General features: G+C 46.9%; 1 protein-coding gene across 1 annotated transcript in view; it reads left to right on the forward strand.

Moving 5' to 3' along the window:
• FAM227A (family with sequence similarity 227 member A) overlaps window positions 1-26,024 on the forward strand; it is a gene marked incomplete at its 5' end in the record, with an annotated part of 166,614 nt that overhangs the window by 4,875 nt on the left and 135,715 nt on the right. Inside the window, one exon of the mRNA XM_082264955.1 lies at window positions 977-1,062. Within this exon, the coding sequence (XP_082121081.1) occupies window positions 977-1,062 (86 nt within the window). The remainder of the gene's footprint in view (window positions 1-976; window positions 1,063-26,024) is intronic.

A 26,024-nucleotide genomic window follows, 5' to 3' on the forward strand; every position in this document is an offset into this window, starting at 1 on the left:
GCTCATTGTCACATAGACCACACAAAACATAGGGCATACTGTTAATGTGGGGCATCATAGCCCTGCACCCCTGAGGGGGTGTTGCCACAACACCCTTTTTTTACAGTGTATTGGTGCAGAGAGAGGCACTGATGACATTTTATTAGCGCTGCTTATTTTATCACCAAGGATTGACCAACGCCGGACATGAGAAAATGGACCCAGCATGTCACACAATGGGCAGAATCTAAAACAAAAGGAAGCATGACATACAAACAAGTGTCTCTAGCAGAGAGGTGGAGTCACTCGCACGTGAGTATGGAGCCACGGGTTGGGATTTAGGGACATAATCACCAAGAAGGTCTTAAAGAGCGTTAGTTTCACTTGATCAAATGGCAAAATTACTTACATACTTTGACCTAATGGTACACTTACCTTGTGAGGTGTTCTTTACAAAAAATGCTAATTCAGCATCCCCTCGTCATTTTGTCCATGGTTGCTGCACCTGCTGTTGGGATGTTTGGGTGGTCTGTTGTCTTTCATGTCTGCTTTTGGGCAGCCACAGATTTGATAACATCTTAGCACCCAGCTCCTTTTTTGGTATCCTAAAGATGCTGGGATGAGCCAGGAGTGTATACTGCACTGTCCATGTGCAATAGGCAGGTAATTCAGAATAGAAATTTGCTGGAAACAGGACATTTTTGGCATGTGTCTTTCCCCCTAAAACTTTACTTCCTAGCAGTTTTTTATTTAGAGACTCTGATTCTACATTATGTGCACCTTTGCTTGTCTCCTGAAGAAGATTGTGACCATTAATCGGCCAATAAAAAAAATAAAAAATGTCTGCATAATTTTACTTTAATGTTTATTTTCTTTTAATTTTATTTTATAAATAATTCAAGACCATCCTTATTCCATCCTTAATTCGTAAACACTCCCAGTTCTTGTATGTACAATTTTAATATAATTTCAATATATTTCTTAACCTAATTCCCAGCTTTTCTTATTGGCTCAATGGAAAAAGTCAGTAAGAAAATAGCACATTTGGAGGAGGAGATAAGGGGTTTTGATACTCATGATTTGGTAAGATTGTGTTTGTTTATAAATAAGGATTTGTAATAGCTGGCAGCATCTTATTTTTCAAATATATTTGATAATTTTATAATCTTTGTTTTTTTTTCTACTAGCATACATCACATATTACATACAGAGTAATATGAGTTATGAGTTATTCCTACAGGTATACATTAGAGTACCCCATTTATGGGAAAAAATAGAGGCAGCCATTTATGACCTCTCCCTCTGAAAATGCTATTTGTCTTGCTGTAATAGGTGCTCTTTGATAGTGCTCCTCCACCCTTATATAAAAGGGTCACTCACCAGATAACTGAGGGCCTCCAGGACCCAGCCCACCTATGATAGACTTCCTTGTCTCTGAAGTCAACTTATTTATCTTCCAATATAGATCAGCAAAGTCGCTAGGATTGCTCCCTGGGCTTAGTAGCAGGAAGGTTGCATACCCATTCCACAGCAGAGGATTAAATGCCAAACGTTTCCCAAAATACAAAATAAAATGAATAATCGCACAATATCGTTTTTTATAAAAATTTGGATGAAAACAAAAAAAGTGTGTAAACTCACATTTCCTTGTGCCTGCAAGTCGCACCCACTCAAATTGCCTGATTTATTTAAAATGCCGCTCTGTGTCAGCGTGCGTTCCACCCGCGTTCCACCAGGGTGGATGTGACGAAACCAGAAGTGATACTGGGGCAGTGGTCATGACATCAGATTAAACAAGAACACAGGCAAGGATTAAATAATAAAGAAACTGCTTACTCCGTATGTGATTAAATCAGCTGTTCAAAGTGCTTAAAAACAGTTTAGTATCACTTTTTTCAGTTGGTTACAGCAGAAACTGGAGTTGAAATAAGGAGGCTAGGAATGAAGACTGGATAAGGCCTCTTGCACATGATACTCCTGTTTGAGCATCTACTTTTTCAGACTTTTTTTTTTGTACGTACTTGTGCATATTTAAGCACATTTTCGCGTATATGTGTTCCTGCAATTTCGCACAAATGCTTGAATACGTATTCTCACATTCAATATGTAAATAGACATTTGCGCATATTTTTGCACATTCGCACATATTTTTGCACATTTGTGCGCATTAGGCGTAAATTACTGACCAAAAAAGCAGATTTATAAAAAAACATTTTACTGAAAAATGCACAGCCCTTGTTTATGCGCCTGTTAGCATAGGCACATTACAATTAATGGGCTGTATTTTAGCTCAGTTAAATAAAGAGATGTATTGAGCTTTTTCAAGTTGAAGTGTGCAAGAGGTCTAACTGGTGTTTAAGAAAAAAAGGCATTGAGAAGTGGAGTTGTGCGGATAATGGAAAGTTTTTATCAAATACTTACTGTAATTTTCCTTTCCTGATGGACTCCATGGCAGCTTACGTGTGGGTTAGTCCCGCCTCCTCCTACCTCATAGGACCCTACTCCCATACATTTTTACTCCCTGCCAGAGGCCGTGTTCCATAAATAGCCTACTCCAGCAGATGGGAGGGGACTCCAGCTTCCATGGAGTCCATCAGGAAAGGAAAATTACGGTAAGTATTTGATAACAATTTTCCGTTTTCCTGACAGACTCCATGGCAGCTTACGTGTGGGAAATAACTAGCAAAACACACAAGGGTGGGAAACTGCTGGCCAAAAGAAATTTAATTTGCACCATCAACAGACAGTACTTGCAAACCAAAGTTAACAGGAGACAATGAAGCTGGCTCAATACAAAAATGAGTCATGAAAGTGTTAGCCGAAGACCATGAAGCCGCCTTGCATATTACTTCAGGGGCCACATGACAAGAAGCCGCCCAGGAAGTGGACACCCCTCTTGTCGAATGCACAGTCACTGCTTCTGGAGGAGCCAAGCCCTTAACCTTATATGCCCATTGGGTGGTCTGAACAATCCGTGCCGCTATGGATCTTGAAGAGGCCCGCAAGCCCTTGTTCTTCCCGTGGAGGAGAACAAATAGATAAACTGAATGCATGAAGGAAGCTGTTGCATCCAGGTACAGTCTCAGAATTGCACCCACATCTAATGGATGTGTATCCGGATCATTTGACGATTTGAATGTTGGAAGGACAATCTCCTGGTTCTCGTGGAAAACAGAGACCACCTTGGGGTGTGATCCCAACATGGGGATAAGAACCACACGATCTGGAAAGAAGGTCAGGAATGGTTCTTTGCAACCCAGAGAACTAATCTCGGAGACTCTTTTAGCTGAGGTGACGGCTACCAAGAAGGCCGATATCAGAGACAGATCTTTAATGAAGAGTTGCTCCGTGTGACTTCTTCTGATGTCAGAAAGGAAGTTCAAGACGAGTGGAAGATTCCATTTAGGGAACCTTGGCCTCCTCTGTGGCCTGAGTCTGAACGCTCCCCGAAAGAATTGACGAACAAGGGGATGAGACGCCCAAGAAGTTCCTGTGAAGGCCGAAATAGCAGAAACTTGCACACGTAGTGAGCTAACGGATAATGGTAGGTCTAGTCCCGACTGCAGGAAACCAAAGATATGCTGAATATTCAGGTCATTGCATGACCCCCCTTCCTTGGTAACAAAATCGATGAACTTGGACCAGATCCTTCCATAGACCTTGTTAGTGCCCCCTCTTCTGGCACTTAAGAGAGTAGAAATTGCCCCACTCGGGCAACCTAACGCCTCCAGCCTTTCCTTCTCAAAAACCATGCCTTCAGGTGCAGATGAGCCGCGCATGGGTGTAGAGTTGCTCCCTGGGACAGAAGGTCCGGCCTGATGGGTAGAGGAACTGGATCCCGAAAACTGAGGAGCATCAGCAGGGGAAACCATGGCCTTTTCGGCCAGTTTGGGGCTATTGTTAGCACTTCCACATCTTCCATCCTGAGTATCGCCAGGAACCAGAGAATGACAGGAACTGGGGGAAAGGCATATGCCCTGTGGAATCTCCACTGGTCTGTCAGAGCATCAGTCCCAAAGGCTTGGGGACAACGGAACCTCACATAATACTTCGGAAGCTTGTGATTGCATGGGGATGCAAATAGATCCACTTCCGGGTGAAATTCCAGAGAAGTGAGCCACTGGAAGACATCGTTGTGAAGGCTCCATTCGTTGTTGTCCAAGCGGACTCTTGAGAGGAAGTCCACTTGAAGATTCTGTACCCTCGGAAGAAACACTGCAGTGAGGTTGACCAGGTGTTTCTGGGCCCAATATAAGATTGGAACTACCTCCTTCAACAGGGAGCGACTGCGAGTGCCTCCTTGTCGCTTCACATAGGAGACCGCGGTCGTATTGTCCATCCTCAGGATCACAGAAATCCCTTCTATTAGGTGACGGAATGCTTTCAGAGCGCAGAACGCGGCTCGCAATTCTAGAATATTTGACACTACCCTGTGAGCTTGGAAATCCCAGCTGCCCTGGGCTATCTCCATCTGACAGAGGGCACCCCATCCGGTGTTGCTGGCATCCGTGGTAACTGTGATCCAAAAGATGGGCATGATGGAATGGCAATTGAGGAGATTCCTGCTCTGCAGCCACCATGGAAGGCTCTCCCGCATTGATGAGGTTATGCGAATGAGGTGATTTTGATCTCCTGGACGCCACTGATGGAGAAACCCCACTTGGAAAGGCCGCCTTTTCCACTGTGCCCACTTCACCATTGGAGTCGTGGCTACCATGGTCCCAACCACTCTTAGACACTGAGATGCTCGAAGGTGAGTGGCCGTCATAGCTAGGCGTACCCTGTCCCTGACTACCGGGATCTTCTCGAGGGGCAAAGAAATTGTGCCTCGACTTGTGTCGAACTGAGCTCCCAGAAATATTAACGACTGGGTAGGCTCCAGGTGGCTCTTCTCCCTGTTCAGTAGCCAGCCGAACTCGCGAAGAGTGGCTATTACCTGAGACCTGTGTACCAGAAGTTGTTATCGGTCTTGTGACAGCAGGAGCAGGTCGTCCAGATAATGGTGTAGACAGACGCCTTTGGTCCTGATCAAAGCCACCACTGCTAGTAAGACCTTTGAGAATACCCGCGGCGATGTAGTAAGCCCAAACGGGAGACAAACTGTAGATGATTCTGATCTACTGCGAATCACAGGAACTTGTGGTAATCTACTGCCACTGGCACATGAAAATAGGCATCCTTGAGGTCGATTGACACAAGCCAGTCTGCCGGTTGTATTGCTTGATGGATGGTGAATAGTGTCTCCATCTTGAATTTCTCCTGCTTGATAAAAGAGTTCAGGTGCGTTAGGTCTATGACCGGTCTCCAAGCACCGCTCTTTTTCTGAACCAAGAAGAGAGGGTAATATAGACCCTGGAACTTTTCATTGGTTGGAACTGGAACCACTGCGCCTTGAGCTACCAACAGATCTACGCAAGACAGAAGGACTTGACTTTTCTCTTCTGACTATGGCAGTGAGGTTGGAATAAACCTCAGTCTGGGCGGACTGCAGAATTTCCAGGAATGGCCTGTTGATTCTGTCTTGATGACCCGGAAGTCGTTTACCGAGGCTGCCCAGACGCGTTGGAAGCGTAGTAGCCGAGCCCCGACTTGCTCCGCCTGGGCAGGCACAATGTCAAAAAGACTTCGTGGCCTCCCGACCACCAGATGACCCTCCTCTGGGTGCTTTCTGTCCTGAAGGCTGCTGTCTTCTCCAGTTCTTTCGGAATTGATGGCCAGGCTTTTATAGGCGAGCATCCCTTGCTCGATCAGCCCCTTGCCTGGGCTGAGACCTCTTTTGGTCCAGCAAGCACCTATCCTGGGGAAGGAATCCCAACTTACCACCTGTGGCACAGGAAATGGCGCTTTTTAACTTGTTGCCGAATAGGGAGGACCCCTCAAACAGAATTCAGCACCAGGCCTGTTTTGATGCAGGATCGGCCAACCAAGGACGTAACCAAAGAGCCGTTTTGAAGTGACCGATGAAAGCATTACCCTTGCCGCAAGGCGGACCATGTCTAGTGAGGCCTCCCCCAAAAAAGCAGCCGCCAGCCTCAGCTCTTGTACTGACGAATTCCTTGTGACTGCTTCCGACACGCTTTTGAGCGTTGTGTCCACACTGTCTGTCCACACCTCCATTGCTTTAGACAGGGCTGTGAGAGCCAATGCTGGCTTGCATGCCATTCCTGCTGACACATAGATGCACATGAGGTCTGAATCAATGCGTTTCTCAAGGCCATCCTTAAAGGTGACTGTGTCTTCAAGCGGAAGGGTGACATGGTGCAACAGACGCATCAGTGCTGCATCCACCAGAGGTGCTGATTTCAGGTGTTTAATCTCTTCCGTTTAAAACGGGTACATTTTATTCACTTTGGAGAGTAGAGAGTTTTTTCTCTCTGCGCAGCCCCATTCGTCTGTAATGATTTCGCCGACCTCCCCTAACAGGGGAAAGAAAGGGTGTTCCTTCTTGAGGTGCTTAACCACTTGCCGACCGCTCACATGGAGCTTACTGCGGCAAAGTGGCTCGCTATCGTCCAGCGCCGCCGGAGGCTCGCTCCCACTGTATTCAGACACAGCGGGAGTCGGGCCAGGGGAGGAGAGGCGGTGATCACCGCAGCTCTTCCCCGATCGTTGGGGATCGAGTGAGGAGATCCGCCCGCTTGTGTAAACAAAGTGGGCGGATCTCCTATGTGACAGGCAGGGACAGATTACAGGATTCAGCATAGCTGAACCTGCGATCTGTGCCTGTGTCACACAGTCCCCTCCCCCCACACACGTCAGTAAGCACCAGGCATATATTTAACCCCTTGATCACCAATAAAGTTAACCCCTTCCCTGCCAGTGTCATTATTACTGTAACAGTGCATATTTATAGCACTGATTACTGTAGTAATGTCACTGGTACCCCCAAAAGTGTCAAAAATGTCAGTTAGGGGTCCGATCTGTCCACCGCAATGTCGCAGTCCCGCAAAAAAAAAAAAAAAAAATCGCAGATCACTGCAATTACTAGTTAAAAAAAAAAAAAACAATAAAAATTATTAAATTTCCCGTAGTTAGTAGCTGCGATAACTTTTGTGCAAACCAATCAAAATACGCTTATTGCGATTTTTTTTTACCAAACATATGTAGCAGAAAACAAATTGGCCTAAAATGTTAAAAAATTTAGATTTTTACATTTGGGGGGGGGGGGGGGGGGGGATTTCATATAAAAAAAATTGAAAAATATATATTTTTTTTAAAATTGGCGCTCTTTTTTGTTTATAGCGCAAAAAGTAAAAATCGCACAGGTGATCAAATACCACCAAAAGAAAGCTCTATTTGTGGGGAAAAAAAGAACATAAATTTAATTTGGGTACAGCGTCGCACGACCACGCAATTGTCTGTTAAAGTAATGCAGTGCCGAATCGCAAAATATGGCCTGGTCAGGAATGGGGTAAAATCTTCCGGTCTTAAAGCGGTTAAAAATACGCTCATTGAGAATTTTTTTGTCAAAGACATGTAGCTAAATACATTTTGGCCTAAATATATGACAAAAATTGAACATATTGGATATTTTTTAACTGTCAAAGAAGAAAAATATTGTTATTTTTTTCAAAATTGTCGCTCTTTTTTTTATTAATATTGCAAAAAATGAAAAGCGCAGAGGTGAACAAATACCACCAAAAAAAAGCTCTGTTTGTGTGAAAAAAAGGACGTAAATTTCGTTTTGGATACGGCGTTGCATGACCGCGCAATTGTCAGTTAAATTCGCACGGTGCCAAGTTGCAAAAAGTGGCCTGGACGTAAAGCAGGAAAATCCTCTGGTCCTAAAGTGGTTAAATACCTCTTCTGTTTAGAGGGTGACTCTACCGGCTCATCCCACTTCAGGACTTCCTTCACAGCTTTGACCAAGGAGGGAACCATGGCAAAGTCAAAACCCGCACCAGGGTCGTCCGCTTCAAGCTCACCCTCAGAGTAGTCAGATGAGGAGTGACTGTGCTGGGAAGGCCCAGGGATATGAATATTTTCACCAGCTGGAGTACTCGCCATCCTGGGGGAGGAAGTTCCAGCACGAGTAGGATCCAAAGTTTTTAAGGACTCCTTAACTACTCGCCTGACCGGCGACTCCATCTGCTGGTTGCTGTCTTCCCTTTCATTTGCAGCATGTGCAAAACAGGGCGACTTTCCGTCAGGCACCTGTGCCCCACATCCCCAGCAGGATCCAGGATCTTTTGTCAGAGTGGTGGTGTCCTGAAGTAGCTCCAGACTCTTCACCATGGTGCCTAGAGGACTACCGATGGTGCCTGGAACATGATGATGAATGCCGCGTTTGCAACCTGGGAGGATCTTGATCTTCACGGGATGAGTGACGTCTTTCAGACCTAGAAGGGCTTTAGGAAAGAAAATAAAGACTCAACAGAACAGCAGAAAAACCCCAAACATTACAGGGAGAGGAAAAAAAACAATCTTACCTGTAATTTAAGGGCTGGCCACCAGGGGGCGGTGAGACATCCATATCACTTTAGGAAAACTGCAAGAGACCCATGAATGAGAGACATACAGAGAGCAGGCAGGAAGCCTATTCAGCATAAGCAAAGCCATCTCTCACCTTTAAAAGATTCCTGTAGAGCACGGGGAAGCCGCTGGAAACACTCCTGAACAAACCCACAAACAGCTGAAACTGACAGCTATTTGAATTTGCCCTGGAATGACGTCACCGCCCCCCCCCCCCCCACCTGTGCGAACCAAGCCTCGATTCAGATCAAGCCTGGAAGGCACCGCCCCCCCACCTGTGCGAACCAAGCCTCAATTCAGATCGAGCCTGGAAGGCACCAGGAAGTAGTGGAGCGGAGGGGAAGGACGTGGAATGGAACGCCGTGCGTCCCACAGCCGAACTAGACCCCAGGGAAAGACAAGTAACGAACAACAGGAGAATATACAAAAACAAACTGCTGCCAAAGAATGTAAAGCAGGGTACATCACCACTTCCACGACCAGACCTTTGACCATACGGACACCGCGGCTGCACACACGATGGGGCGTATTAATGGGCCTAACGCTAATAGCTGGGACGATTGGCCATATGTTGCTTTGCCTGCCATTGGCCAGGTTTGTAAGCTCTTCTGACAACTGACTCCATGCCCCTGTCCTACCCCGCTAATAGCTAGGGCATGCTGGACATGAAGGGGACACCACCGGATCCAACGTGCAGACCGCCAGGCCTGAATCGGGAATCTTCATGAGGTAAGATTTTACCATAATCCTTTCAGGAGGACAAAAAAGGAACACGGCCTCTAGCACGGAGTAAAAATTTATGGGAGTAGGGTCCTATGAGGTAGGAAGAGACGGGACTAACCCACACATAAGCTGCCATGGAGTCTGTCAGGAAAAGGCATTTGCCTTGCCAATTTTTGACCCAAGTTGATACAAGGTAACAAAGTTGAAGCTGAAGAACAAAGTCCATTCTGTTTGTCCAGAGAACATTTTTTTGGCAGAGGGGATGACATCTAAGTTTTCATGATCAGTGAAAACAGTCACAGGATGATTGGCCTCTTCCACCAGATGTCTCCGTTCAGAAAAGGCTTCCTTAATCATCAACAATTCTTTATTTCCAATGTCATAATTCTTTTCATCTGGTCAATGCTTCTTCCACCCATCTGCAGCCTGAGAAAGAGGATAAGGCCGAAATCTGTACTCTAATGGAGTTATATGTCAGTCCAACCTCTAACGCTGACTGAAAATATGTCCAGGATATTGGCTAGAGCTGGGGACTTGTTGAGCAAACAAATCAAACTTCCTTCATATCCTCTCATATCTAGTGTTCACGGATGATCTTGTGGCCTTCACCAAGGTCTGAACCACCTCAGATGAGAATCCCTGCACCTCTAGTCCGGCCAAATCATTAGCCAGGCTATTAAAAACACCAAAATGAATGGATTGAAGCTCAACTTCCTTGCAAATTTATCAATATCAGTACTCAATCAAAAAAATTCATAATTTAATATTTATCATATATTTAGCTTGTCATGCCAACACCAAAATAGTGTTAGCAAGTAAGATGCGACTACAACTGGGCCACATATGGGAACTTTGATGCACCTTTATTCATAACACATAAATAAAATACAAACACACATAAGACATTATTAAAATGGTAAAAAGTATACCACCAAAATTGTGGAAGGCTCATTCCACCCCCAAAAATATGAAAAATATATTAAAAAACGTAATGCTCTATATACTTACTGCATCCCAGACTCCTTGTGAATTTAGTTGAAAAAGAAAAGAAACAAATCCATGATGTCAATGAATCATGAAAAGGAGAGAAAAGGTATCCTGAAAAAAAAAAGCTGTAATGAAATTAACTGCTTGCCGACTGCTCACAGTATATTTACTGCGGCAGTCAGCCCCTCACAGGCAGAGCGACATAGGTCTACGTCGCTAGCCTGTGAGGCTCTGGGGAGCGAGCGCGCGCCGCCGGAGGCGCGCTCCCGCGCGGTCACGGGCCCCCCCGCGCGTATGACCGGCGGACCCGATGACTTTTGCGCAAACCAATCAAAATACGCTTTTTGTAATTTTTTTTTTACCAAACATATGTAGCATAAAACAAATTGGCCGAAAATGTTAAAAAATTTTGATTTTTACATTTTTTTTGGGGAATTTCATATAAAAAAATTTGAAAAATATTGTTATTTTTGCAAAATTTACGCTCTTTTTTTGTTTATAGCGCATGATCAAAAAATCGCACAGGTGATCAAATACCACCAAAAGAAAGCTCTGTTTGTGGGAAAAAAGGACGTCAAATTTGTTTAGGTACAGCGTTGCACGACCGCGCAATTGTCCGTTAAAGTCACGCATTGCCGAAAACGCAAAATACCCCCTGGTCAGGAAGGGGGTAAAATCTTCCGGGGCTTAAGTGGTTAAGCTGTGAAGCCTTTTCTTATGAGCAGATCATCACATGGCAGGTGTTTCAATTGACTGAAAATGAGGGTATGGATCCCATATATATTCTGTGGTCAAGAGGAGACATTTAATAGTTCAATTATTGAATTCATGAAAATGGAAATAATCTCAATGTCTCCCTTGCACAATGAAGTTTAAAAGTCCATATTGACATGCTTGTACAATGAAGCAGGCAGCAAGCGTTAGGTTGTATTGCAGAGCCACTTCTTATGAATACATCTTTTTAGTACAGAATGTTATGTTCATTCAGATGCTTGATGTGGATTTCATATATAGACCATGGTCCAGAGGAGACATTCTATTATGTGAAAGTTTTTGTTCCTAATTCATTAATCTGAAAGGTAATATAATGTTTCCTTTGCACAGGATGATCAGAAAATCCACACTGGCTTGTAATTATCATGCAGAACACTGATGAGCAATCCAAACCAAACTGCTTGCCTGTGTCTTCACCAACAGCACACTAGCTTGTGAATGATGAACCGTATCAAGCTGAACAGTCATATGATATAGATACTAGGGACAGACCGATTATCGGCAAGGCCAATATATCGAGGGCTGATATGCAGTGGCGTACCAAGAGGGGGGGCGGGGGGGCGGCCCGCCCCGGGTGCCACGCACTGGGGGGTGTCAGCCGGTGTTGTGCCCTGCCCGTCGTGTTCCGTATCGCTGTGAAGGCAGCTCCTTCAGTCAGCGCTGCGGGGGGGGGGGGCGGAACGACGGCGGGAATAAGGGGCGGAGCCGCGGCGGGAGAAGGGGGCGGGGCCTCGGCGGGAAGAAGGGGCGGAGCCTCAGCCTCGGCAGGAAGAAGGTGAGTTCCGAAGTGTGTATGCTGGATAGGAGGGGGATGGGGCAGCTGCATATGAGGAATTCATCTTTCCCTAGCTCCCTGTCCCCTTCAGTGCTCTCCACCCCCCTGGTTTTCCCTGCCCACCCCCCAAGTGCTACCTGTCCCCCCCCCCAATGCTCTCCACCTGCCTGGTTTTCCCTGCCCACCCCTCAAGTGCTACCTGTCCCCCCCCAATGCTCTCCACCCCCTGGTTTTCCCTGCCCACCCCCCAAGTGCTACCTGTCCCCCCCCCCAGTGCTGTCCACCTGCCTGGTTTTCCCTGCCCACCCCTCAAGTGCTACCTGTCCCCCCCCCCAATGCTCTCCACCCCCTGGTTTTCCCTGCCCACCCCCCAAGTGCTACCTGTCCCCCCCCCCAGTGCTCTCCATCTGCCTGGTTTTCCCTGCCCACCCCTCAAGTGCTACCTGTCCCCCCCCCCCAGTGCTCTCCACCTGCCTGGTTTTCCCTGCCCACCCCTCAAGTGCTACCTGTCCCCCCCCCCAATGCTCTCCACCCCCTGGTTTTCCCTGCCCACCCCCCAAGTGCTACCTGTCCCCCCCCCCCCAGTGCTCTCCACCTGCCTGGTTTTCCCTGCCCACCCCTCAAGTGCTACCTGTCCCCCCCCCAATGCTCTCCACCCCCTGGTTTTCCCTGCCCACCCCCCAAGTGCTACCTGTCCCCCCCCCAGTGCTCTCCACCCCCCTGGTTTTCCCTGCCCGCTCCCCAAGTGCTACCTGTCCCCCCCAGTGCTCTCCACCCCCCTGGTCTTCCCTGCCCACCCCCAAATGCTCCCTGTCCCCCCCCAGTGCTCTCCACCCCCCTGGTTTTCCCTGCCCGCCCCCCAAGTGCTACCTGTCCCCCCCAGTGCTCTCCACCCCCCTGGTCTTCCCTGCCCACCCCCCAAGTGCTCCCTGTCCCCCCAGTGCTCTCCACCTCCCTGGTTTTCCCTGCCCACCCCCAAGTGCTCCCTGCCCCCCCCCCCGTGCTCTCCACCCCCTGCGCCTTCCAACCAACCCTGCAATGCTTTCCAAACCCCCTCTTAATTCTCTCCAGCCCCCCCCCCCCACCGTGCCCTTCAGCTCCTCCAGTGCTCTCTGCTTCGCCTGTGCTCTCTGGCCCCCCTAGTGCTCTTCTATCTTCTATCATGTCCTCAGTCTCTGAGCATCTCCTGTATCATGTCCTCAGTCTCTGAGCATCTCCTGTATCATGTCTGCAGTCTCTGACCATCTCCTGTATCATGTCTGCAGTCTCTGACCATCTCTTGTATCATGTCTGCAGTCTCTGACCATCTCCTGTATCATGTCTGCAGTCTCTGAGCATCTTCTGTATCATGTCCTCAGTCTCTGACCATCTCCTGTATCATGTCCTAAGTTTCTGACCTTCTCCTGTATCATGTCCTCAGTCTCTGACCATCTCCTGTATCATGTCCTCAGTCTCTGACCATCTCCTGTATCATGTCTGCAGTCTCTGACCATCTCCTGTATCATGACTGCAGTCTCTGACCATTTCCTGTATCATGTCCTCAGTCTCTGACCATCTCCTGTATCATGTCCTCAGTCTCTGACCATTTCCTGTATCATGTCTGCAGTCTCTGAGCATCTTCTGTATCATGTCTGCAGTCTCTGACCATCTCTTGTATCATGTCCGCAGTCTCTGACCATCTCCTGTATCATGTCTGCAATCTCTGACCATCTCCTGTATCATGTCCTCAGTCTCTGACCATCTCCTGTATCATGTCTGCAGTCTCTGACCATCTCTTGTATCATGTCTGCAGTCTCTGACCATCTCCTGTATCATGTCTGCAGTCTCTGACCATATACTGTATCATGTCTGCAGTCTCTGACTGAGCATCTCCTGTATCATGTCTGCAATCTCTGACCATCTCTTGTATCATGTCTGCAGTCTCTGACCATCTCCTGTATTATGTCTGTAGTCTCTGAGCATCTCCTGTATCATGTCTGCAGTCTCTGACCATCTCCTGTATCATGTCTGCAGTCTCTGACCATCTCCTGTATCATGTCTGCAGTCTCTGACCATCTCCTGTATCAAGTCTGTAGTCTCTGACCATCTCCTGTACCACGTCTGCAGTCTCTGACCATCTCCTGTACCATGTCTGCAGTCTCTATCTATTTATGCTGAAGGTAGGACTGTGCAGGGGAGGCAGAGAGTGCAAAAGGAGGAACTGCGATTAGAGAGACGGGGGAGGGGGCAGACGGCAAGGGGCACTGTGATGGGGGGCTGTGAAATTTGTGCAATAAATATTCTTGAAAACATTACAAATTTCTGTGAGTGTTTTTACATTTTAAAGTTGGGGGGGGGGGGGGGGTGCCAGATATAGGATCCGCCCCGGGTGCCAAATGCTCTAGGTACGCCACTGCTGATATGCACTTTCCCCGACATATCAGTATCGGCCCCGGAACTGGCCGATATTGCCGATATTTTTGTGACGTCATTCTGCCTTCTTAGGCCGCCTCACTCGCCTTGGACAGCCTCGTATGTAGTCAGGACTAATCTCATGGGAGTGTATCACAGCCATACACCCACCCACAGCAGCCCGGTGCCAGCCAGGTACCCACATCAACAGGCCCTGTACCGGTCAGCCAGCCACAGGCACTGTACCAGCGAGCCAGACAGCCACCCACCCACAGGCCCTGTACCAGCCAGCCACAGGCACTGTACCAGCCAGCCACCCACAGGCACTGTACCGGCCAGCCACCCACAGGCCCTATACCAGTCAGCCACCCACAGTCCCTGTGCCAGCCACCCACCACAGGGTGCCAGACAGCCAGCCACCCACAGGCCCTGTACCAGCCAGCTACAGGCCCTGTACCAACCAGCCACTCACAGGCCCTGTAAAAGCCAGCCACCCACAGGCCCTGTAACATCCAGCCACCCACAGCCCCTGTGCCAGCCAGCCACCTACCACAGGATGCAAGCCAGCCACCCACCCTACACAGGGTGCCAGCCAGTCAGCCACCCACTATAGGGTGCCAGACAGCCAGCCACCCACCACAGGGTGCCAGACAGCCAGCCACCCACCACAGGGTGCCAGCCAGCCAGCCACCCACGACAGGATGCCAGCAAGCCAGCAAGCCACCCACCCACCACAGGGTGCAAGACAGCCAGCCACCCACAACAGGGTGCCAGCAAGCCAGCCATTAAGCCTTAAACAAAAATGAACATGTTCAGTACCAGATTTGTGTCAAAAATAGTCTTACATAGTTACATAGTTACATAGTTAGTAAGGTTGAAAAAAGACATCAGTCCATCCAGTTCAACCTATGATGCGTGTGTGTGTTTGCTTTTAACCGTACATTGTATACCCCTGTATGTTGTGGTCTTTAAGGTGTCCATCTAATAGTTTTTTGAAATTATCGATGCTCCCTGCTGATACGACTGCTTGTGGAAGAGAATTCCACATCCTTACTGCTCTTACAGTGAAGAACCCCTTACGCACTTTAAGGTTAAACCGCCTTTCCTCTAGTTTTAGTGAGTGGCCACGTGTCTTATTGTATCTCCTTTCTCTGAATAGTTTGTTCCTTATGCTCGGGTCACCAGTAGAGTATTTGTACATTGATATCATATCTCCCCTCAATCGTCTTTTCTCCAGAGAGAAAAGGTTCAGTGCTTGTAGTCTTTCCTCATAGCTGATGTCCTCCATTCCCCTAATTATTTTTGTTGCCCTTCTCTGGACTTTCTCCAATTCCAGCACATCCTTCCTGAGGACCGGTGCCCAGAACTGGACAGCATACTGCAGATGTGGTCGGACCAGAGTCTTGTAGAGTGGGAGAATAATCTCTTTATTTCTGGAGTGAATCCCCTTTTTTATACATCCCAGTAATCTGTTGGCTTTGCTTGCGGCGGCTTGGCATTGCATGCCACTGCCAAGCTTGTTGTCTACCAGTACCCCCAAGTCCTTTTCCATCCTAGACTCACCCAGAGGTTCCCCCCCTAGTGAGTAGCTTGCTTTCTGGTTTCTGGCCCCCAAGTGCATTACTTTACATTTTTCTACATTAAATCTCATCTGCCATGTAGTTGCCCACCCCGTTATTTTGTTCAGGTCTGCTTGCAAGGTTTCCACATCCTGCATAGAAGATATTGGCATGCCTAGTTTAGTATCATCTGCAAATACTGAGATTGTACTCGATATCCCCTCCTCTAGATCATTTATGAACAAATTAAACAGGATTGGTCCCAGGACAGAACCCTGGGGGACCCCACTTTCCACACCCGCCCAATCCGAGTACTCCCCATTAATCACCACCCTCTGTACTCTCCCCTGGAGCCAGTTCTCTATCCAGGTACTCACCTTATGGTCCATACCTACCTTCCTTAGTTTGTACAGTAATCGTTTGTGGGGAACGGTGTCAAAGGCCTTTGCAAAGTCCAGATACACCACATCCACAGGCTTACCTTTATCTAGGTGGCTGCTCACTTCATCGTAGAAGGTTAATAGATTGGTTTGGCAAGAACGATTTTTCATGAATTAATGCTGATTACTACTTATAATACCGTTTTTATTACTAAAGTCTTGTATGTGGTCCCTTAACATCCCCTCCAAAATTTTGCAGACTACAGATGTTAGGCTGACCGGCCTATAGTTACCCGGGATATATCTCGGCCCCTTCTTAAATATTGGTACCACGTTGGCTTTTTTCCAATCAGCTGGCACCATACCCGTCCGTAAACTATCCTTAAAGATCAAGAATAATGGTCTGGCAATCACCTGGCTGAGCTCATTAAGAACCCTCGGGTGCAAGCCATCCGGTCCCGACGATTTATTTATGTTGAGTTTCTCTAGTTTAGCTCTAAGTCTATCTTCTGTTAACCATGGCGGCACTTCCTGAGGTGTATTATCGGCCTTACAAGCTGAGTTCGTGTAGCCCCCCGATTCTTTTGTGAAGACTGAAGAGAAGAAATTATTTAACACTTCCGCCTTTTCTCTGTCCTCAGTGGCCATATTTCCTTTATCATCTTTTATGGGGCCAATGTGTTCTGGCCTCGCTTTCTTACTGTTTATATACTTAAAGAACTTCTTGGGGTTCTTTTTACTCTCTTCCGCTATATGTCTCTCGTGTTCTATTTTAGCCGCCCTGATTTCATCTTTACATTTCTTATTACACTCTTTGTAATGCTTAAATGCTGCCAATGACCCCTCAGTCTTGTATTTTTTGAAGGCCTTTTCTTTAGCGCTAATATACATTTTTATGTTGGAGTTTAGCCATCCAGGGTTTATTTTTGCTCTTTTAAATTTATTTCCCTTTGGAATGCACTGGCCAATCCCCTTGTTAAGTATGCTCTTGAAGCACTCCCATTTTTCCTCCGTGTTCTTTGTTTCCAGGGTTCTATCCCAATTGATATTTTCTAGCAGCGAGCGCAGTTTAGGGAAATTGGCTCTTTTGAAATTCAGTGTCCTTATATTACCCCTCTGCTTCCTATAACTGTAATTAATACTGAAACTTATTGACCTATGGTCACTGTTTCCTAAGTTGTCCCGTATTTCTATATCCGTGATCAGGTCTGTATCGTTGGTAATCAGTAGGTCAAGTACCGCATTGTTTCTTGTCGGTGCATTCACCATCTGACCCATAAAATTGTCCTGCAAAACATTTAGGAACTGCCTAGCCTTGGCTGAGTGTGCGGTTCCTTCTGCCCAGTCTATATCTGGATAATTAAAGTCCCCCATTATAATGACATTTCCCATCCTTGCTGCCAATCCTATCTGTAAAAGGAGGTCCGCCTCACCCTCCTCCCTCTGGTTGGGGGGCCTATAGCATACGCCCAATATTAACTTCCCCGCCGTGCCATCCCTTTGAAGCTCTACCCATAGGGATTCTGCCTCATCCATAGCTCCATTATTAATATCATCCCTCATATTTACCTGTATGCTGTTCTTAATATACAGACATACCCCTCCCCCTTTTTTACCCTCTCTATCTCTGCGATAAAGGGAATACCCCTGAATGGTCGCCATCCAATCATGAGAGCTGTCAAACCATGTTGTGGTATAGCTGTCTTTATTTTCAAAACTTGAAATGTACAAAATATCGGCCTATATCGGCCGATACTGATTAGTTGTGACCAAAATATTGGTATCGGCCCTGAAAAAAACATGTAGCTGGGCCGCCTCAATCTTAGGCGTGGGAGTGTATCACAGCCATACACCCACCCACAGCAGCCCGATGCCAGCCAGGTACCCACATCAACAGGCCATGTACCAGTCAGCCAGCCATAGGCACTGTACCAGCGAGCCAGACAGCCACCCACCCATAGGCCCTGTACCAGCCAGCCACAGGCACTGTACCAGCCAACCAGCCAGCCACCCACAGGCACTGTACCAGCCAGCCACCCACAGGCCCTGTACCAGTCAGCCACCCACAGTCCCTGTGCCAGCCACCCACCACAGGGTGCCAGACAGCCAGCCACCCACCACAGGGTGCCAGACAGCCAGCCACCCACAGGCCCTGTACCAGCCAGCTACAGGCCCTGTAACAGCCAGCCACCCACAGCCCCTGTGCCAGCCAGCCACCTACCAAAGGATGCAAGCCAGCCACCCACCCTACACAGGGTGCCAGCCAGTCAGCCACCCACCATACGGTGCCAGACAGCCAGCCACCCACCACAGTGTGCCAGACAGCCAGCCACCCACCACAGGGTGCCAGCCAGCCAGCCAGCCACCCACGACAGAATGCCAGCAAGCCACCCACCCACCACAGGGTGCAAGACAGCCAGCCACCCACAACAGGATGCCAGCAAGCCAGCCATTAAGCCTTAAACAAAAATTAACATGTTCAGTACCAGATTTGTGTCAAAAATTTTCTTTATTTTCAAAACTTTAAATGTACAAAATATCGGCCCATATCGGCCGCTACTGATTCGTTGTGACCAAAATATTGGTATCGGCCCTGAAAAAAACATGTAGCAAGGTTTCCAGGCCTGTGGCCTGATGTGGGTCTGCCATTGTTACCGGTTACCTCTCCAACCCATGTGAGCTGCAGCCCTGGGTGTGAGAACTGACAGATTGACAACTTCGGCATCTTTGTTTGGTTGTTTTATTGTAGTTTTAGGGGATGGGAGAAGAGAATGAGTGGGATACTCCTTTGGCTTGACTATGTACAGTTCTGGGACTTTTGTAGTTAAAATGCCCGTTAGCGCTGTCTTGACGCCAGCCGACACTAGCCAACGCTTTTTACTAACGCTTTGAACATACTGTAACTCTGAAAGCTGTGCTGGAACTCCGACTTAAGTCTAGCAGATCCAGTACTGTAGAACATAGAACATCTGACACTGCTTGCACGGCAAAGTCACTGACTACTCTCTCCAGACTTGCCCTGGCTTGAGGTAGCTTGCTGTGTATTCCTGTAAGGCTGCAACTCTCAACTGATGCACTCACACAGGGCATTAACTCTTCAGGGCCCAAACTGCAGGCGCCCCCTTTACCACTTCAGGGTCCTTAACCTAGGTACCCCCGCTATCACTTCAGGGTCCTCTGACTAGGTACCCCCTTTACAGCTAGCTGACACTTTGGATCATAGAACCTTCTCCGGAGTGGTCCCCACTGACTCTAGGCAGACCCCCAGGGGCAATCCTCAGTACTCATGACCTGTGTAGGCTTTCCTGGGACTGGACCCCTCTTGCTCTCCGCTGGTTCTCGGCACACCAGATCCCCCTCAGCCCAACTCAGCACTCTCTGGATTCTCAGGCAGCACCCGAGACATCCGCTTCCTCTGAAAGCAGGAGAGACAGCCGTACTCTCCCTCCTGGGCTCTGCTTCCCGCCCCAAGACCACGAGTCATGCTCTCCCTCAAACTTATACCCACTCCCAGAATCCTTTGCGGCAGAATCTGCCTTCTGGGGTAGTTGCAAGCCTGAATGTATCCCTGATTGGGTTTCCTCCACTGCCCTTTGAGAAGCCTCTCACAGAGCCAGAGGGGAAACTCCCCTTTCAGCAGACACACCTGGAAACCATGACACCCTACCAAAAGAAATCATGGCCATGCTGTTAGGCAGACAAAGTCCACTATACATTTACCTAGCACCTACCTGTAGGGTGCTACAAACATATCGGTCTATCCCTAATAGATACAACCTGTTCATATAAAGTAGCCATCCCTGCTTGAATGAAACATAATCCCACGTAAGCTGTAAAGAGTACTTTTTAGTTTCACTGTTAATTTCATGGTGTACATTGAGACACAAAAAGTTCAGTTCACTGTATATTTTATGATGTAACTAGAAAGCATGGAAAGTTCAGTTCCTTTTTCCTTTTCTATTCGATACATCTTGAATAGAAAGAAACTGTGTTGTGAGCGTATACTCATCATTTAGTTGTAGAGAGGCTGGTTTCTCCATTTCAAATGCTTGCTTTAATATTCCATCTGCTGCACATCCACTGTGTATCCAAAGGTTCCTGGGATGCCGAAATGGGGGGGGGGGGGGGGGGGGGGACGGACGATGAGTCAACCACACAGACTAATGCCTGACCAGTTTTGCCAGGAAAACACAGCTGCTTCAGAGGCTGGGGACACAGGAGAGAAATCTTTTGTTGAGCAAACAAATCAAACTTCCTTCATACTTCATATCCTCTCATATTTATTGATCATGGATGATCTTGTGGCCTTCACCAAGGTCTGAATCACCTCAGATGAGAATACCTGCACCTCTAGTCCGGCCAAATCAATAGCCAGGCTATTAAAAAGTAGTCTTACTGGTTTGTCATAAAAGATCGTTGGCATAAAAAATTGTTGGAATCGATCGTTGGAAACGTTGGAACGTTGGCATAAAAGATCTCTTTTGACCAGAAATTGGAATGGCGGTGCTGATGACATCTGGAGGAACAGCGAAAACCAAAGCCTCTTTGGCAGGTGGAAAGCACCTATATGGCATGAACATGTTCTGTCCAGTTTTTCAGAAGCACCTTCATAATCAAGGACAACAGAGGAAGACAAAGACCAACAAAAAATCCAATGGCTCTGTGAACCCATCTTCTATCACTTTGCCTTTGTACCTTGTTGCAAATACCAGAAGCTGCGTGTTCAGTGGAGTTTTTATGAGAACTACCATTTTCATTTTGGAAATTTTGCAGTTTTGAAAAACCAATTGACTTATTCGGGTATCAAATACTACTCCAAGATCCTCATTGACTGAGAAGGGGTTAAAGTGTAATTTCACTTTCAATTTTTAATCCCTATGCTGGTAGCATTAGTAAATAGATAGGAAGGTATATTATATTAACTCGTTTTTTAAAGTTATTTTTTTACATTTCCTAAGTTACTTCCTGGTTTCTGGCTTAGGCAAATTATGTCATTCATCCTAGCGGTCTTCAGGAAGGGGGGAGGGGTTTTTACAGCTAAGCACACCCTCCTGCCTGCATGCCTGAGCTAATGACAAATGTCCACAGGACAACTTTTAGTGGTACACTCCACAAATCTGGCCTTTATGGAAGAGTGGCAAGTGGAAAGCCATTGTTGAAAGAAAGCCATAAAAAGTCCCGTTTGCAGTTTGCGAGAAGCCATGTGGGGACACAGCAAACATGTGGAAGAAGGTGCTCTGGTCAGATGAGACCAAAATTGAACTTTTTGGTCTAAAAGCAAAACGCTATGGGTGGCGGAAAACTAACACTGCACATCACCCTGAACACACCATAGATGGATGGAACCAAATGCAGGGCAATCTTAGAAGAAAACCTGTTAGAGTCTATAAAAGGCTTGAGACTGGGGTGGAGGTTCACCTTCCAGCAGGACAACGACCCTAAACATACAGCCAGAGCTACAATGGAATGATTTAGAGCAAAGCATATTCATGTGTTAGAATGGCCCAGTCAAAGTCCAGACCTAAATCCAATTGAGAATCTGTGGCAAGACTTGAAAATTCTCCATCCAATCTGACAGAGCTTGAGCTATTTTTCAAAAAATATCAGCGCCGCTCCTCTACACAGATCCAAAATAACTAAATAAATAAATTGATATATATAAATCCTCCTGTGAATTTCTTTAAATTCTAAATTCATAAATCATATATGATAAATAAATACATGAAATTCATCAAATACATAAAAAATGTGCAAAAATAAAAGTGTCCTTATGTACAAAAATAAGGTGGGCACCCCTTGTTTTTTGCGGGGTCCAGTAGGTGGTCCATTTGTGGACCCTGGGTCGGCATCCCCCTTTCGGGATCGCAGTTGGCGGCCCTCCCCTAATTGTTATGTTTTTCCTTAGTACATAGTGTCCACCGCCCTCCCCTGCCTTATCTGTGCATCAGATCCTGAATCTGTTTTGGCTGCCGTGGGCGCGGGTCACCCTACTGGGTCTGCGTCCACGCACCCTGAGTGCTCAGACAGTGAGGATGTTTGCTCTGCTCCTCTAGCTGTGCATGAAAAGGCGCTAGTGGATGCACTGATTGTCAGAGCGTGAAAATATAAACGTGGCGGAGATGCTGCGTCTGAGGCCCCGGTCCATTTTGGCACCACAGGTCTTCCACTGTGGCGGGAGTGTTCCCCTTTCCGGCCTACTTTGACAACATTGTCACATAACAGTAGGGTTGTCCAAAATGCACCGTAAGCATTTTGCTATGTGATATCCTTATAAGTGGACGGTCCCACCTGTAGTGGACTCACCGGTTTCCAGGTCAAATAAAGCTACCTTACTTCCTGTTGAGCAGTCCTTGGCCTCTAAAGATCTGGTTGATAGGAGAGCCGAGGCTCTGGCCTGCCATATGTTTCACTATGGCTGGTTTGGCTTAGGTTAGTATTTACTACTGCCCTGATGTCGCAAACTCTGACAAGTGGGCTAAACTTTTACGCCGGAACCTGGAGGGGAAACGACTTCCCCCTGCCTTTGCGGAGCTGAAGGATCAGTTGATCCAGGGGCTACAGTTTATCTGTGATGCCTCTTTGGATGCGGCTCCTTTGATTTTAGGCTGTCTGTATCAGCAGTGGTCCTTCAGCGTCTTATCTGACTGACGGTGCTGGTCTGCGGACTAGACTTCTAGGAAGGCCTTATCTGATCTCCCCTTTGTGGGGGATCGCCTGTTTGGAGCTTCCTTGGATGACATCATTAGTAGACGTGGGCCATTCTTCTTGGCTCATAAGAGGCCTTTTTCGTCCCTCAAGAGATTTAAGTTCTTCAGGGCCTCCCCGGAGGTTCCAAGAGGACTTAGTCTAGCAAGCCACGAGGGCCTCTTCCAGACCTGCAGACAAGGCTTCCTCTGCATGAAACGGTGCCCTCACCTGCATCTGGAGTTGGGGGACGTCTTCGCTGATTTCCGGATCTGTGGACCTCTCTGGTACAGGTCAAGTGTGTCCACAAAGTCATTCAGTCCAGCTACAAGATCGACTTTCGTTCTTACCCTCCGGAAAGGTTCTTCCCTTCCAACCTGCACTTGTCCCCAGATTGCTTACGGGGTCACTTTGGGGCAGTGCAAGACTTGTTACTTCATGGGATGCCGATCAATGTACTGGAACTTCAAGCAATCAGACTTTGTCTGGATCATTGGACAATTCGTCAGGGGTGTCCGTTACTAATTTAATTGGACAATGCCACGGCCGCGGCCTATGTCAGTCACCAAGGAAACACAAGCAGTGTCCTGGCAGATCGGGAAGTAGCCAGCAGAACAATTGTTCCAGCCCTCTCTGCTGTACACATTCCATGGAAGGTACAGAGGTTTGTGGCATGGTCTCGGGATCCTCTGGCTGACGCCGCAGATGCATTAGTGGCTCATTGGCATCCGTATCGTCTGATTTATGCCTTTACCCTCTCACAAATGTCTGCCAAGACTCCTGTGCATGATCGAGGCAGCAGGGGATTCTGGTCTTTCTAGTGGCTCCAGACTCGCCGGTCTTGGTACGCTCATCTGGTACGGCTGGTCGCCAATGCTCCTTGGGGTCTTCCTCTCAGGGAAGGTTTGCTGTCCCAAGGGCCAATCTTCCATCCTGCTTTACAGTCGCTGGTTTTAATGGCTTGGCTGTTGAAAGCCAGGTGCTGAAGGATAGAGGTTTGTCTGAATCAGTGATTCTTACGCTGTTAAAGGCTACAAAATCTACCTCTAGGAAGATCTACCATCGTACTTGGAAGACGTACGTTGCGTGGTGTGAGTCTTCTGGGGTTCTCCCTCACTCCTTTTCGGTGACTCAGATTTTGGCTTTCCTCCAAAGTGAGGTTTAGCAGTGCCTGGCCTTGAGTATCATCAAGGGCCAGGTTTTGGCCTTGGCTGTTTTCCAGGGAGCTTGACACTTGGTTCCTCCAGTGCGGTCTTCAGTAATCGCCATGGGTCTTCAAATTGGTGTTGTCAGTTATTCAGGAATCTCCCTTTGAATATATTGGGAGGTTCCCCTGCTTACATTGTCCCATAAGGTGCCGGAGCTTGCGGCGTTGTCTTGTGGTTCACCTTACCTGTTGGTGCACAGAGGTGGTTCTTCATCCCTGTCCATTGTTTCTTCCGAAGGTCGTCTCTGATTTCCATTTGCATGAAAACATTGTGTTGCCTTCCCTATGTCCCAGGCCTAAACATCCTAAGGCAACTGCTTAGCATTCCCTGGATGTGGTTCAGGCAATCAGGGTGTACCTGGCAGCTACGGAGTCTTTTAGGAAGTCAGACTCACTATTTGTTCTCACGGTTGGACCACAAAAAGGGTTGGCTGCTTCTGCTGTGACCATTTTCAGATGCATCAGACAGACAGTGATTTAGGCCTATTCAATTAGGGGTAAGGTTCCTCCTTTCCCTGTTAAGACACACTCTACTTGGGCGCTTAGTGCCTCCTGGGCCTTCCGTCATCAGGCATCAGTGATACAGGTTTGCAAGGCTGCCATCTGGTTGTCTGTGCACACTTTTACAAAGTTTAATAAATTAGATGTGTTGGAATCTGAAGATGCTTCTTTTGGCCACAGGGTTTTGCAGGCTGCTGTTTAGAGGACCTGGTCTTCTTTGAGGGTGTATTGTTTTTGTCAGGTGAGCTCCAGTTGTTATGGTTGAGCTACATGCTACCTGGTTGGCTATGGTTAGCCTTGGGAATTTTTTCTGCTGTTTTTCCACCTCTCATGTTTAACACTGATTTGGGATGTCCCAATGGTTAACCGCTTCCATACAGAGCAGTTAGACCCCCTTCCTGCCCAGACCAATTTTCAGCTTTTAGCACTCTCACACTTTGAATGACAATTGCTCAGTCATGCTACACTGTAACCAAACAAAATTTTTATCATTTTTTTCACACAAATAGAGCTTTCTTTTGGTGGTATTTGATCACAACTGGGGTTTTTTTTGTGATATAAGCAAAAAAAGAGCAAAAATTTTGAAAAAAAAAACACTTTTTTTTAGTTTCTATTATACAATTTTGCAAAAAATTAATTTTTCTTCATACATTTGGGCCAAAATTTATACTGCTACATATCTCTGGTAAAATTAACCCAAATTAGTGTATATTATTTAGTCTGTGTGAAAGTTATTGAATCTAGAAGCTATGGTACCAATTACTGAAAATTGATTACACCAGATGTACTGATGGCCTATCTCCGTTCTTGAGGCCCTGAAATGTCAGGACAGTACAAATACCCCCCAAATGACCCCTTTTTGTAAAGTAGACAGTCCAAGGTATTTAGTAAGAGGCATGGTGAGTTTTTTGAAGTTATAATTTTTTCCCACAATTCTTGGGAAAATGAAGAAAAAAATTTTTTTTTCTTTTTTTTCCCAAAACGTTGTCAATTTATAAGCTATTTCTAACACATAGCATATACACAGCAAAAATGACACCCTAAAATTCATTCTGCTACTCCTTCTGAGTATGGCGATACCAAATGTGTGAGACTTTTACACAGCCTGGCCACAAAAAGAGACTCCACGTCCAAGTAGCACCATAAGGAGTTTTAGGAGCATAAATACACATAAAACGTTCTTACTACCTATCACACTTTTCAAGGCCCTAGAGCACCAATACAATGGAAAAGTCCACAAAATGACCCCATTTTGGAAAGCAAACAGTCCAACGTATATTCTATGAGGCATTATGGGTCCTTTGAACGTGTCATTTTTTTCCACAAGTTTTTGGAATATTTTGTGGAAAAAAATAAAAACTTTTTTTTTTTTACACAAAGTTGTCAATTTATAGGATATTCTTAACACATAGCATGTACATAGCAAAAATGACACCCCAAAATACATTCTGCCACTCCTCCTGAGTATGGCAATACCACATGTGTGAGACTTTTTCACAGCCTAGCCATATAGAGGGGCCCAACTTCCAAGGAGCACCATCATGCATCCTAGCCACTTGCCTAGGCCTATTTTTGACATTTGGTGTTTACAA

Source organism: Pelophylax lessonae (assembly GCF_965119305.1).
Source record: "Pelophylax lessonae genome assembly, chromosome: 8".
Lineage (NCBI taxonomy): Eukaryota > Metazoa > Chordata > Amphibia > Anura > Ranidae > Pelophylax > Pelophylax lessonae.